The sequence below is a fragment of the Taeniopygia guttata genome, chromosome Z (assembly GCF_048771995.1).
Source record: "Taeniopygia guttata chromosome Z, bTaeGut7.mat, whole genome shotgun sequence".
Taxonomy (NCBI): domain Eukaryota; kingdom Metazoa; phylum Chordata; class Aves; order Passeriformes; family Estrildidae; genus Taeniopygia; species Taeniopygia guttata.
In genome coordinates, this window is record NC_133063.1 from 70,756,014 (window position 1) to 70,769,054 (window position 13,041).

The 13,041-nt window shown below is 37.0% G+C and overlaps 1 protein-coding gene across 30 annotated transcripts in view; it reads right to left on the reverse strand.

Annotated features, from left to right (window-relative positions):
• PTPRD (protein tyrosine phosphatase receptor type D) overlaps positions 1–13,041 on the reverse strand; it is a 1,149,749-nt gene that overhangs the window by 139,144 nt on the left and 997,564 nt on the right. For 16 of the 30 annotated variants that reach the window (XM_072921655.1, XM_072921648.1, XM_072921647.1 and 13 more), the window contains one exon: positions 3,327–3,515. In XM_072921655.1, the coding sequence (XP_072777756.1) occupies positions 3,327–3,515 (189 nt within the window). 30 annotated transcript variants of the gene reach the window in all.

The following is a 13,041-nucleotide window of genomic DNA, read 5'->3' on the forward strand; positions in this document are numbered from 1 at the left end:
TAAAAAAGCAGGACAGACTTCAAGAAATCTTCTGCTGAAGAAAGCCAAAAATGCGCAGCAAGAACAAAAAGGCTGCTTGAATTAAAAAAAAAGAAATTGTATTAGTCATTTACAATTATCAAAATATTATTTTAAAGAAATAAAACTCCTTTAAGACATGCAGATTGATAAGAAAAGAAAGACAGTTTTCCGCAACTTACAATCTTAAAGTACGTTTGCTGAAAAACAAAGAGCAGTTGAATTAGAAGACAAAAAATTTCAAAAGCATGGTCTACGCCAACAAGGAAGAACCAACCAACCACTGCTGAGGACCATAGGAGGGCCCCTCCTGAGACACCCATCAAAATCCACAAGTGGGATTAGCAGTGTGGTGTCACAAAACCCAAGAAAAATACAAAACAAGAATTACAAAAGAAGTAAACAGTTTTGCTAGAGAATCAAAAACCAACAATACCACATACCACCAAGAATAATGAGTCAGTAACCTTTCATTTCCAAAACCTGTAGATTAGAAGATCCAAAAATCCAGAGGTGAGAGAATTTAAAAAAAAAAAAAACTACAACAACCAAAAAAAAAAAAAGGTAAAACCACAATAAAGGGAAAAAACATTTCTGTAATTCTTTTGGGGGGGGGGGGGGGAAATACATAATTTTCAATTTTATGAAGTTAAAGAAAAAAAAGGATTGAAGAAGAACAACACAAAAAACCTTTTATGAAAGATAAGACAAAAAGAAGATAGTCCATGTTGTCTTCTGCATGTCTGCTACTGTTCTCCAGACCATCTTGGCTTTGGTCCAGGAAAAGAACAGCTAAGGAAGAAAAAAAATGATCTTTTTTTGCTCCAGTTGGACAAAAAAAAAGAGGAAGGAAAAAAAGAAGAAAAAAAAAGAAGAAAAAGAAAAAAGAAGAAAAAGAAGAAGAAGAAAAAGGAGAAGAAGAAGAAGAAAAAGAAAAAAGAGGGACAAATGGTACGCTGTGACTGGGCTATGGCCAGGAGACCTCGATATGCTTTCTTTGAAGCATATCACAATTTTTTTATTTTTTTTTTTAATGGACAAATGAAAAGGGGAAAGGAAAAGGCAATGTGAAGAAAGAAAAGTCACAATATGAGAGTCACTGATCATAACCAAACAGGACAAAGGAAAAAGAAAATCAGATGATGGACATTTCCATGGTTTTTATTTTGTTTTGTTTTTTCCTTATGGAAAACAAAGCAAAACAAAACCAAAAACAGGACAAAGATGAGAGGGATGAAAGGACAGAAAGAATGAGTAAGATCATTCTGTGAACGTTAGTTCAGCACTCTTACCTCTTATTGGTGTACCACCTGGGTGGATAATATGAATGCAAATAAGATTAGAAAGAAGAAGCATTAGTACGAGAAGAAGGAGGCTAGGGCTTTGGAAGAAGAATCAAATTAGATTTACAGAATTAAATAAGGTCTTAAGAGAAACTTGAATTACTATACTGTTAAAACAGGAATATATTAGATAGTATTATCAGGTTATAAAAGCAAGTTGCATTGTACCACAAAGGGCAAAAAGGCTATAATTGGCTGCACTGCCATTCTCAGAGCAGCATCTGAGTTCTTAGACGTTCGGTTATATAGGGTTAGAAATGTATCAAGTAGTCCTCAAATACTTAAAGAAAACTTTACAAAGCTGTACTTATGACATATTTTAGAAAAATATTGGAAACTCTATTTAAATATATATATATATGTATCTATATATATATAAAAAGAGGATATACTGAAGTCTATCTCAAAACAAACACTGTAGTTTAGGCTGGATTATGGCATTTACTATTCTAGATCCATGTGATACATGTGTACTGTCTCTTTTAGGTGTTGCTATGACTGATAAGACAACATTTCTGTGGAGGTGTGCGTGTGCGCCACTATAGGGGTCTGGTGACTACACTGACTGTTAGTAAAATGCATGCCATGCATTTTAAGAATAATAATACTAATCATATAATAATTATCATAATCATAATAGTCTGAATATGGAAATTAGTGGGGGTGAAGTGCGCTTCAGAACTAAGCACTTACCAATAGATTCTGGAGATTTAAATACGGAGAGAAGAAAGACAGCATAAAAATATTATTATATTCCTTATAATTTGGTACAAAGTTTTCAGTTAAAGCTTTATATACTAAATCATCTATGTCACATGTGAAAAAAATCTTAATTTACATTAACAGAAGGTTAATTTACACAGTTCTGCTGACAACAAGCAAAAAGTAGGTTAACAAGACGATTTAACATCACAGGACAGGTCAAAAGCTGAGAATTCTGGGAAGACACGTGATTAAACAACTTAGATTCTACAACGATATCTACTACAACTGTCAAAGAAAAAAGCTCATTATATCCCAGTGATCATGATCTGATCTTATTTTGGGATAAGCATTAAACTCGGTAAATTTAGATATTTGTTTGTATGTTTCTTAATTTGTTTTGTTTTGTTTTGTTTTTAATCTAAAGAGAACAAAAGAATAAACTAAGGCAGGAGGAGAGTGAGAGAACTGCTAGGGAGGTGCAAGGGGCAAAGAGAGAGAGAGCGGCAAAAGCTGGAATCTACATCAAAAGCAGACTTCTGTAGATCCAGAAAATATAGGATTCATAAAGCTTTAGCGTGGACGCACACTACTGTGGCTAAATGTGTTGGAAAAATGCTCAGCCAGCAAAAAAACCCCCAACTTTGTTCCATAGATTACCCAAAGATTTCATTTCCTTTTTTTTTTTTTTTTTTTTTTCAGATACAAATCTGCATGGGAAGAAGTACTGTGCTTTATGTATTTGTGAGAGGAAAGAAGATGTGTCCAAACTGGCTAATCTTTGGTGAAGTCAAATGTGGAAAAGACAGCAATAAACACATTTTAGATTTTAATTGAAGTGTCTAATGCAGGTTTTGGTTTTGATGAATATAACCATTGGTACTCCTTGAAATTTCTGAATGAAGTCCAATGTTGAAATAAATTCGTTAAAAAAAATTAAAAGGAAAGAAGAAAGAAAGAGGAGAAAATGGATCCATCAAGTACTGCAAAAAGCAGTAAAGAAAAAAATCATCAAAAAATACAGTCACAGCAGTGAGCAATGTGGAGTAAACAGAAGCTGCAAAACACATAGAGACAGACTCTATAGAAAGCTATGACAACATCACAGACATGGACAACACACTCAGTAACACAGAAAAGGAGAGGGGAAAGAGAAATTATTACCTATAAATAAAATTTTTTTTAAAAGGCAGAGAAAGAAAAGAAAGAAAAAGTGAGAGAGAACAACTCTGGGCGTTGGTGGAAACAGTAACGAGACCCTACCTGAGCGTAGCTGCTTGATGCGGCCATTGTTGTTGCTTGTGTCAACAGGTAAGAAATCTTTGAACCAAGTTATTTCAGGATCAGGATTGCCACTGGCTGCACATAACATGGTAGCTGTACGAGTTCGTTCAACCACTTTCAGCTGTGGGCCCATATCAATGGTTGGAAAACCTCGAGGAATTTGATCCTCTGAAAAAGAAATTTACAAATTGAGGAATTTCATGTCAGTTGTGCAGTGCTGCCTGAAAGCCCAAATCATCATCCTGCTTAAAGTTCAGTGATCACCTAATTGTTTGTAAACAACAATCAATTGATCAAGACTCTGATACAAAGGAAAAAGTTCATTAAAAATGGCTATAAACTTTATAATTATAAAATCAGATGAGATACACTACCAAGCATGCAATCACTGGATTCATACTATTGTACCATACAACACTGATATTGCCCTGCTTTCCAGAGTCCTTACTACTTTATATGAAATATCAAATCAAATTACCATTATCAAATCTACCATTAAGGAAATCTACCATTAAGGAAAACCCCTTCTCTTTATACCAGAGAAATACATAAGGAAGGATCATCATGTAATGTACGATCAGGCCACTAACTCAGAAGACCTAAGTTATGTTTCTTGCTTATATCATAATTACTTATCTGTTGTTGCTCAACATCTGCTGCCCCTGTGCTTTGATTGTCCATCTCACAGATGGACTTGATAGTGCTTTATTGCTACAGGAGAGTGCTGTGAAGATGAATGCATTATGTGACTGCAAAACACTGAGACGTTCTGAACATTGGAGCTGTGTGCACAGCAAAGTCAAAGTGGCACGATACTCACAATGATATTAAATAGATACAAAAATGTCTATTAAAATACTCAGATACAGCCCAAAATCCTCATGCTAGTGTGGTTAATATTGAAATATTAAAAAATACTGCACAAGAGTAATTGACCTTCATACTGCGACACCGGCTAGCAAGTAACACTGAGAGCACAATAGGATCAGGAAATTTCTCAGAAATCAGCTTTGCATAGCTAAAATAATCTGTTTGAAATACACAATCTTGCTCCTCAATTCCACAGCAATGGCAAAAAATATTTTTATTGCAAAATACTACTAATTCCATTCAGAAATGAAAATCAAAAATAACCAAAGAAAGAGGACGAACACTAACTACCAGCCACATGCTATTTAATGTCTTTACTAATCATTACTGACATGCAATTGATTAGGGGATAAAACTTACAGGAGAAATTGTTCAACATTAATTCTCTTAAGTTAAGAAGTGTCACATTTTCAAATGTGTCAGATAAGTCTTCAGACTTTTCTGAAAAAATGTATACCAAGCAAACACAGCCTCTTTGTAGTTCCTGGGGTGTAATGTTGCTCAGGAGCAACTTAACTGCTTGCAATACAAGTGCACATAGATAACCATAGAATTACAGAATGGTTTAGGACCTCAAACAACATCTACATTTGACCCCTCTTCCATGGACATAAATCTCTTCCACTACATTAAATTACTCAGACATACAACCTGGTCTTGAACCACCTTCTGAGATGGAGGATCCACAATCTCTCTGAGCAATGTATATCAGTGCCTCACCACCCTCAGAGTAAAGCTTTTCTTAAGATTGAATCAAAACCTATCTTCCTTTAGCTTAGGACAAATCTCCCATTGCCTATCCCTTTTGAAAAGCTTCTCTCCAGCCTTCTTGTAGCTCCCCTTTAGGTACTGGAAAGCTTAAAAAGGTCTCCAGAGCCTTTTCCTTTCTTGGCTGAACAGCCCCAAATGTCCCAGCTTTTCTTTGTAGAAGAGGTATTCCAGACTTCTCATCAACTTGTGGCTCTCTACTGGACTCATTCTAACTAATAAAAGTCTTTCTTGTGTTCGAGGCTCCAGACCTGGACACAGTACTCCAGGTGTGAGTCTCACAACAAAAGAACAGAGGAGTAGAAGCATATCCCTTGACCTCCTGGACATGCCTCTTTTGATGCAGCCCAGGATAAGGTTGGCTTTCTGAGCTGTGAGTGTACATTGCAGGGTCATACCAAACTTTTTATCCACAAACATCCTGTCTTTCTTTCCAGGGTAAACCTCAATCCATTTTCCATGAAATCTGTATTGTTTTTTGGAATGACCCCAACACAGGTACAGAACCTTTCACTTGGCCTTGTTTCACTTCCTCAGGTTCCACCTCTCAAGCCTGTTAAGGTCAATCCATGTCCTTCAGTGTGTCAACCCCACCACACAGTTTGGTGTCATTGGCAAATTTGCTAAGGGAGTACTCAATCCCACTGTCCATGTTGCTGACAAAGGTGCCAAGTAGCAATGGTCTAAATACAAATCCCTGAGGATGCTTAGCTGACACTGGTTGCTAACTAGACATTGAGCTGTTGACTGCAACTCTAGGAGTGCCATCATCCACCCAATTTTTATCTGCCAAGAGCTCCCCTGTCAAAATTCAGACCTCTCCAGTCTGGAAACAAGGATGGCATTTGGGAGAGTGTCAAATGCCCTGCACTAATCCATATAGATGATTTCTGCTGCCCTTCCTTGTTCAACACTGCTTTAACACAATCCTAGAAGGCCACTAAATTTGTCAGGCATCATTTGCCTTTAGTGAAACCATGCTGGCTGTCACCTAATTATTTTCAGTGTCTCTTAGCACATTTTCCAGGAGGATCTGTTCCATGAACTCTATAGGCACTGATGTGACACTGTCTGGTCTGTAGTTCCTTGGTCTTCCTATTCTCCCTTTTTAAAAGTGGGGTCATGTTTTCCCCTTTCCTGTTGGTGGGAACTTCACCAGATTGCCAGGAGTTTTCAAATACGATGTGTAGTGGCTGCATTCTTTCATCCCAACACTCTAGTCATAAGAGAGGTCCCTGTGTCTCTATGATGCCAGTTGAAGTCAAAGACCTGCAGGCATCCACACATCTCTAGTACCACCCATGCTGCATGTGTTAGCATAAATGGGTTTTAAGTTGCTCCCCAATGAAGCTGACTTTCTGTCTGGTGTGGCTGGAATGTCTTGGTGCTGTCCCTCAGGTGTCCTACTGCTGACCTGCATACACCCTCCAGGCTCTTTCTGGCTCAGCCATCTAACTAGTATGTGTGGGATGGCATGTCCCACACCTTATCACTATTAAACCTGATGATATCTCCCTCCCCTGTCATATCTCATTTAAACTCCTATCAATAAGCCCTGATAGCCCTTCACCAAAGAATCTCTTCCCCCCTTGGAGAGAGCTGAATCCCACCTTCATTCAGCAAGCTGGTGCTATAGGCCATCCCATTATCAAAGAAAACAACATTTTGATGATGACACTAGTCATGGAACCATGTGGGTCCATCTGCTTCTTTCAATGCTAATACCTGCAACTGGAAGAACAGAGGAGAAATAACGTGCACCTAATTCACCAACCATTCCAGGGCCTTGGTAAAGTGAACACAACTGTCCAGAAAGCTTCCATGACTCTTTGAAACTAGAATTTCTACCAATCAGCTGATAAATGTCAAATCATTCATTATCCTATGGCTAATTCACAAAGAAAGGTATGCTTCGTGTCTGCTTATAAAAGTCTTGGCTATTAGCTGACAAGATCTGACTTGTGACAAAACCGGATTTTTATTACGTTTACCTTTCCTACTTGGCTTATACAGAAAACCCTAGAGTCCCTTTTGCAAATACCTAAATGTACAGCAAAGATAATCTATGTTGAATGTTAATAGGATGGAGTAGTAAAGAGCCTCCCTTTCTTATTTTTAATATGGGCAATTAAATTCCATCCATCTGCCTTAGGCATAGAATGTCTTTGAATGAATGCTCTTCATGAAATTTTCATGAGAAACATCACAATCTAACATTCAAATACCCAGAACTGTTACATTTTTGATGGTTGTGGCTGGTATCCAACCTGGCTTTCAGGTATTTGGCAATAAACCCAGATATACAACATCAAATGGACCAGAGAAATATTGAAACTTCCAATTGGAGGGCTTATCACGGTGGATTTAATTTTTAAGACATTAATTACTTATTTTCCCTCTAAGTTTATTCATGATTTGTACAACTGTCTTTACACTTTAGCAATATCAAGGATGACAGATCATCACTCCATGAAACAAAGCTGAGCATCAAATCATTAAACAACTGCATCTCAGCCATAGTAAGAGAAAAGTTAACTATTACAAATTTTTTATATATTGGTACCTCTATAAATTTTATATGAGGTGGCGAGAAAAATATTTTTTAGTGATCATTAATATGCTCACTAGGTTCTAAACTACGTATATACTGCTCTTCCAATGTAATATTCAGTTCCAGTCAATTAGTTTCCAATTCATCAACAATTTAAATCAGACTTGACCTTCTCAGAGCCATTTGGTACTGTCATTTTGAGAGGCCATTAAAGGTCAGATTTTTCTGTCCTTGTGGCTTAGTGACTTGTACATGTAATACGTATTTTGTTTAGGATGACAGATACAAGTGATTTAGAAATAGGCCACATTCTTTGAATTTGTTATTTGTCTTAAAGGTGTTGAATTTCATTGTTGGCATTAAAAGAATGCATTTAGTACTGCACTAGTATAATTTCCAATCACTGCATGACTCTACAGAAGTTATTTTTCAGTGTATGATCTGAACAATGTAGGAAACAATTGCAGATTACTAGATGAGCCCTTAAGAGAGGATGTAACAAAATGACCTTGCCTTGCTTTGTATCATGGCTCTTAGTATTTCTTAAGTGTCTGTATATTCCATCAGTTTGACATTGTTTAGGTAAGGCACCCAGAATGGACAACAAACAGAATCTGGAAGCCACGGAGCTGGTGGAAAGTTGTCACCTTCTTGCCATTACTGAAACTTGGTGGGATGTGACTGGGGTGTGACTATTGATGGCTACAGGCTCTCCATAAGAGACAGGTGAGGAAAGAGAGAGGCAGAGGGGGTGCCCCTACATCAGCAGGTAGACTGAGTGTCAAGACTGTCTCTGAAGAGCAGCCAGGAGCAGGACAAAAGCCTGTGGGTAAGGATCAGGGACTGAGGCAACAAAGGAAACCTTGTGGATGGCTTTAAGTACAGACCCCTGATCAAAGGGACCCTATTGATGAAACCTTCTTGCTCCAGCTACAGGAGGCATCTTGCTCACACGCTCTTGTCCTGCTGGGGCACTTCAACCACCCCAAATTCTGCTGGGAAAACAGCATAGCAAGCTGCAGGCAAGCCAGGAGACTCTTGGAACACATGAGAGATACCTTCTGGAGCAAAGGAACAGACAGCAGCCCTACCAGAGGGGATACAATCCTGGCTCTGATGGGCACCAGTGTAAGTGAGCTGATCTTGAGCATCAGGCTTGGAGGGAGTCTGGGCTGCAGTGATCACACACTGCTGGAGTTTGCAGTCCTGAGGGGTATGGGCCAGGCAAGGAACAAAGTCAGGCCCCTGAACTTTAGGAAAGTAGACTTTCAGCTCTTCAAGGAGATAGCCAGTGAGATCCACTGGGAGACTTCCCTCAGGACAAGGCAGTGGAACAGAGCTGGCACATCTTTAAGGAAGTCTTCCACAGAGCACAAGAACTGGCAATCCCCAGGAGCAAGAAACTGGGCAAGGAAGGCAAGGGAACAGAGGGGCTGAGTAGGGAACTGCTGGTCAGACTGAAGGGAAAGAAGCAAATGCCCCGGCAGTTGAAGCTAGGATGGGTGGTGACCTAGGAAGAGTAGAGAGATGAAGTATGGTTGTGCAGGGATGAGGCCAGGAAGGCCTAAGTGAAGCTGGAATTGAATCTGGCAAGGAATTGTTCAAGGTCAGGTTGGATAGGGCTCAGAAATCTGATCTAGTGGAAGGTGTCCCTGTGCATTCTAGAGGGTTTGGAATTAGATGATCTTTAATTATGTGTTGGGCTTCCAACACAGGTAATTTTATGATTCTATGATTCTATGTTCTGTGAACAATGTCCCTGGTGCCAGTTTAGTAATTGCTTCCCTTCCAAGAAAATTTATTAGAAAAAGCACATTAGCCTTTACATTCAGATTTCAATATAAACATACCTAAAACAAATGTAAAATATGCAATTTTACTTATTGCTGCATTTGTCCTAGAGATGAGCTTGCCCTTATAAATGCAACAGCATTTAGAGGCTCAAACTCAGTGTTTTTTTGTGTGAACAGTAATTTTGATGGAGTGTTATCTTGAAAATAGCCACAAGTTAAAATTACGCTCTTCCAAAAAAAGAAAGCATACTTATCGTTAAGTAGTATTGATAGAAAAAAACATGGCTATGCCACAAGTATATATTATAAATTCTGTTCTGCTCATTACTTAACTCTATTTCCTCTCATCTTAACAAAAAAAAAAAAAAAAAAAAAAAAAAAAAGGTGCTGTCGCATCTCCTTTGTAGGTTTATTTTTATATTTCATAAAATTTCAGGAACTGAACTTCCCAAGCTATGAAGGTGTACTGACAAGCCTATGTATATACAAAAGCTGGATGCAAAGAAAGAAGAGTATTTCAGGAAAAATGGCTTTGACCCTTTGTGGTAAACCTGCATCTCTAACACAGCTAAAAAAAGAGGAAGACAGTCATATTTAACTAGGATTTGTGCCACAGCTTCTTAACATTTTGACTACTTTTTTCCATAAAAAGGTTACTTTCAGATCATGCGTAGGCCCTGTTGACAGCAAGGAGAGTGTTAGCTTTTAGAAACAGATTGAGTCTTGAAGTCTTAAATTTTGCATAGCTACCTTACTGAATCACTCTAGCAATCACAACCATGTTTTAACAAGAAAGACTGAATAGTGTGAATAGTCTTCTGAGTTACAGTACAATATGATTATATTACTATATAAAATATAAATGTGAAGTATCCAAAGCAAATTGTTATGACTTTGGTTTTGGATTACAGACGATAAAGTTAAGGTAATAGCACCAAGACTCAAGACCAAGGACTCAAGACCAGATAGTCACCAAGAAAACTGGCTAACATGTTTGTTAAGTATTTAATTTCACCTGAACTATTTTCACCATTGAAACATCCATGTTTTAGAATATGAATTTGGAGTTAATATTCATATGTACAACAGAATATTAACCTGCAGTTAAATCTGTGTAATCTGCCTAGCTGAAATGCATACTCATAGCCCTTGACTGTGCCTCTTGAAAACTTTGCTTATGTAAACCAATTACTCTTATTGTGCAAATGGAAGGTAGTTCTCTATTCAGGAAGAAAAGAAAGTGAATCTATTTCAAGGTTCACTGATAGGTTTGCCACAGGCAAATTTTAGTCATTCTGCAGCTCACAGAATAAAAAGGCACACATGGAGCATTCCCAGAATACATTATAGATACTGAAGATAAACTGCGACAATTAAGTTTATTATTTCAAAGAACAGTGTAAATAAAGCTTTTATTTTCACTATTCCAGACGGCAGCAGCATATAATTTGCACTGTTTTGACATCATGGCCGTATTATTCAAAATCATTCTTCTTCCTATTGAACTGAATACAGGATTGAGAACAGCAAAATCAAAGAGACTAGGGGAGGAACTAAAATCACCATTTTTGCAGTGAAGTTAGTATTCTGTACTATTATTGAAGAAACATGCATATAGAGGAATTAAAAAAAAATAAAACCAGAGCCAATTCTAATTATACATAAAAATTAAATTGGATTTGAAAGATATAAAGCATCAGAGAAATGCCAGTTAATAAACATTATTCACACTGAAATACTTAACAAGGCAAATTTTGGCAAATAGAAGTAATTATGAACACACAATAAATTATTTTGTGGGATCTTTTGTTCAAAGTTGCTATATACAGATGGATAGTTAGTGGTGGTGTACATCAGTAAAGTAGGGTAATGGCTACACTAGAATAATAGATCTCAGTATCGGTTGGGAGTTCTCTTTAATTTCACACTATTTTAGCACACGAGGAAAGTGAATTAGACATTGATAAGATGATCAGTAAAAATTCAACATAAGAACAGCTGTCCATACAATCCCATCAAAACCCATGCATTTCAAAGTATCTTCATATACTGAAGAGATGTGCAAAGCACATTTTGATAGAAAAGAAAACAAATTTGTTTAGTAGCTCTGCATGCAATTACCCTGCAAATTGCAAAGTAATGTCTATATAACAGAACACAGAGCCACTTAGACTGAATTATCATTTGTATGAATGTTGAAGCAGCAATTTCACATTGCATTAAGTCAGTTAACATTCATTGTTATTAGCATTTAGCTTTAAATAAGTTCTCTGTTTTAACAAATGAGTGCACTGAGCCTTTGAAATTAGATATCTTCTAAGAAAGAAAAAAGAATTTGCAACTTTCAGCAGTTCTCAAAATCTGTAAAATTAGACTGCAATCAGCAAGCTTTTCCCAAAGTGACCTACCTCACTCACATGAACAATGAAATACCTCTCACTCTGCTTTGACAATGACATTCTGAATGAGAAGAATTAACATTTGTAGGTTCATCACTCATATGAAAATACAAGCCTCAAAATATGTGTTTATTCTCAGTTTGTACACAGGCATGTCATAGCTTAGAACAGAACATATTAGCGGAACATCAATATACCCAAATTTCATTATGATTGAAATTTTGGTTGTCTGTCTGTTCTGTTCGTTTGGAATGTAATAGGAAATACAAAAAGCTGTGTCTCAAAAAAAAAAAAAAAAAAAAAAAAAAAAAAAAAAGTAGGGAATCCAAGCATCTCTACCAGATGTCCCTTAACTAACACAAGGAGAGGACTCAGAGTCTGAGGTAATGAAACAATGACAGAGAATGTAGTGGTTTAAGAGCAAGATATCATATATTTAGGAAAAGAAAACTTAAACCTCTGGACAAAGAGGATATAGCATCCCACATATTTCCATATGCAAATATTCACAATGAAAATACTATATTTTTTGCATTGGTGAATAAAAGACAAGAGGACGGCAAACGGCAGTAATATGAATTTCCATGATTACTGTTTCTGATTTAAGGCTTAAGTTTCCAGACAGGGTTAGGATTTAGATTACATTAAATCAGGGTTAAATTGGGGCTTGCCAAGAATCAAGATTAGGAAAACAAAAAAACATGCTTCCTCTATCCAGTCAGTATTTTTAATATTGATAATATTTGTGCTTTTACATTCTCCTTACTTTTATTTGAAAAATCAAGGGGAAAGCAGTGCAAGGTGGCTGTTCTTGTTTTACACTTTACTTTTTCACATCATATACAGCTTTATGATGAAGCAAATAATAAAATGAGCAGCAGGTTCATATGTACACCAGAGCACAATTTTCATGTTAGTAGCCTAAATATACTGACTGTTTCAGAACACAAAAAAACCCATTATTTTCCTTTTCTTCCTCTTCTTTCTACTCATTGGTATTCAGTGTTAAAATATTTATACTAGCAAATACATACGACACTTTCTGTAAGTAGTTAGCTCACACTCATTCAGTATAAAGCAGTAAATACTAATAAGTGTAAAACAATAAATCATCACAATCAAGTTCCAACATCTCAGTTTGAGAATGGGGTAGAAGCATCTTGTTTTCTTCCATTCAAATGAGCAAGAGAGAAAAGAGGAAATAAGAGCAGCCTGTCAAAGGAGTTCTCAGACCACACAGGATGCCTCTCCCTCCTTCCTTGTCAGGGCCATTTCTGTTGCTGATGTTACACCGCTTTCAAGGAATTGTTTCC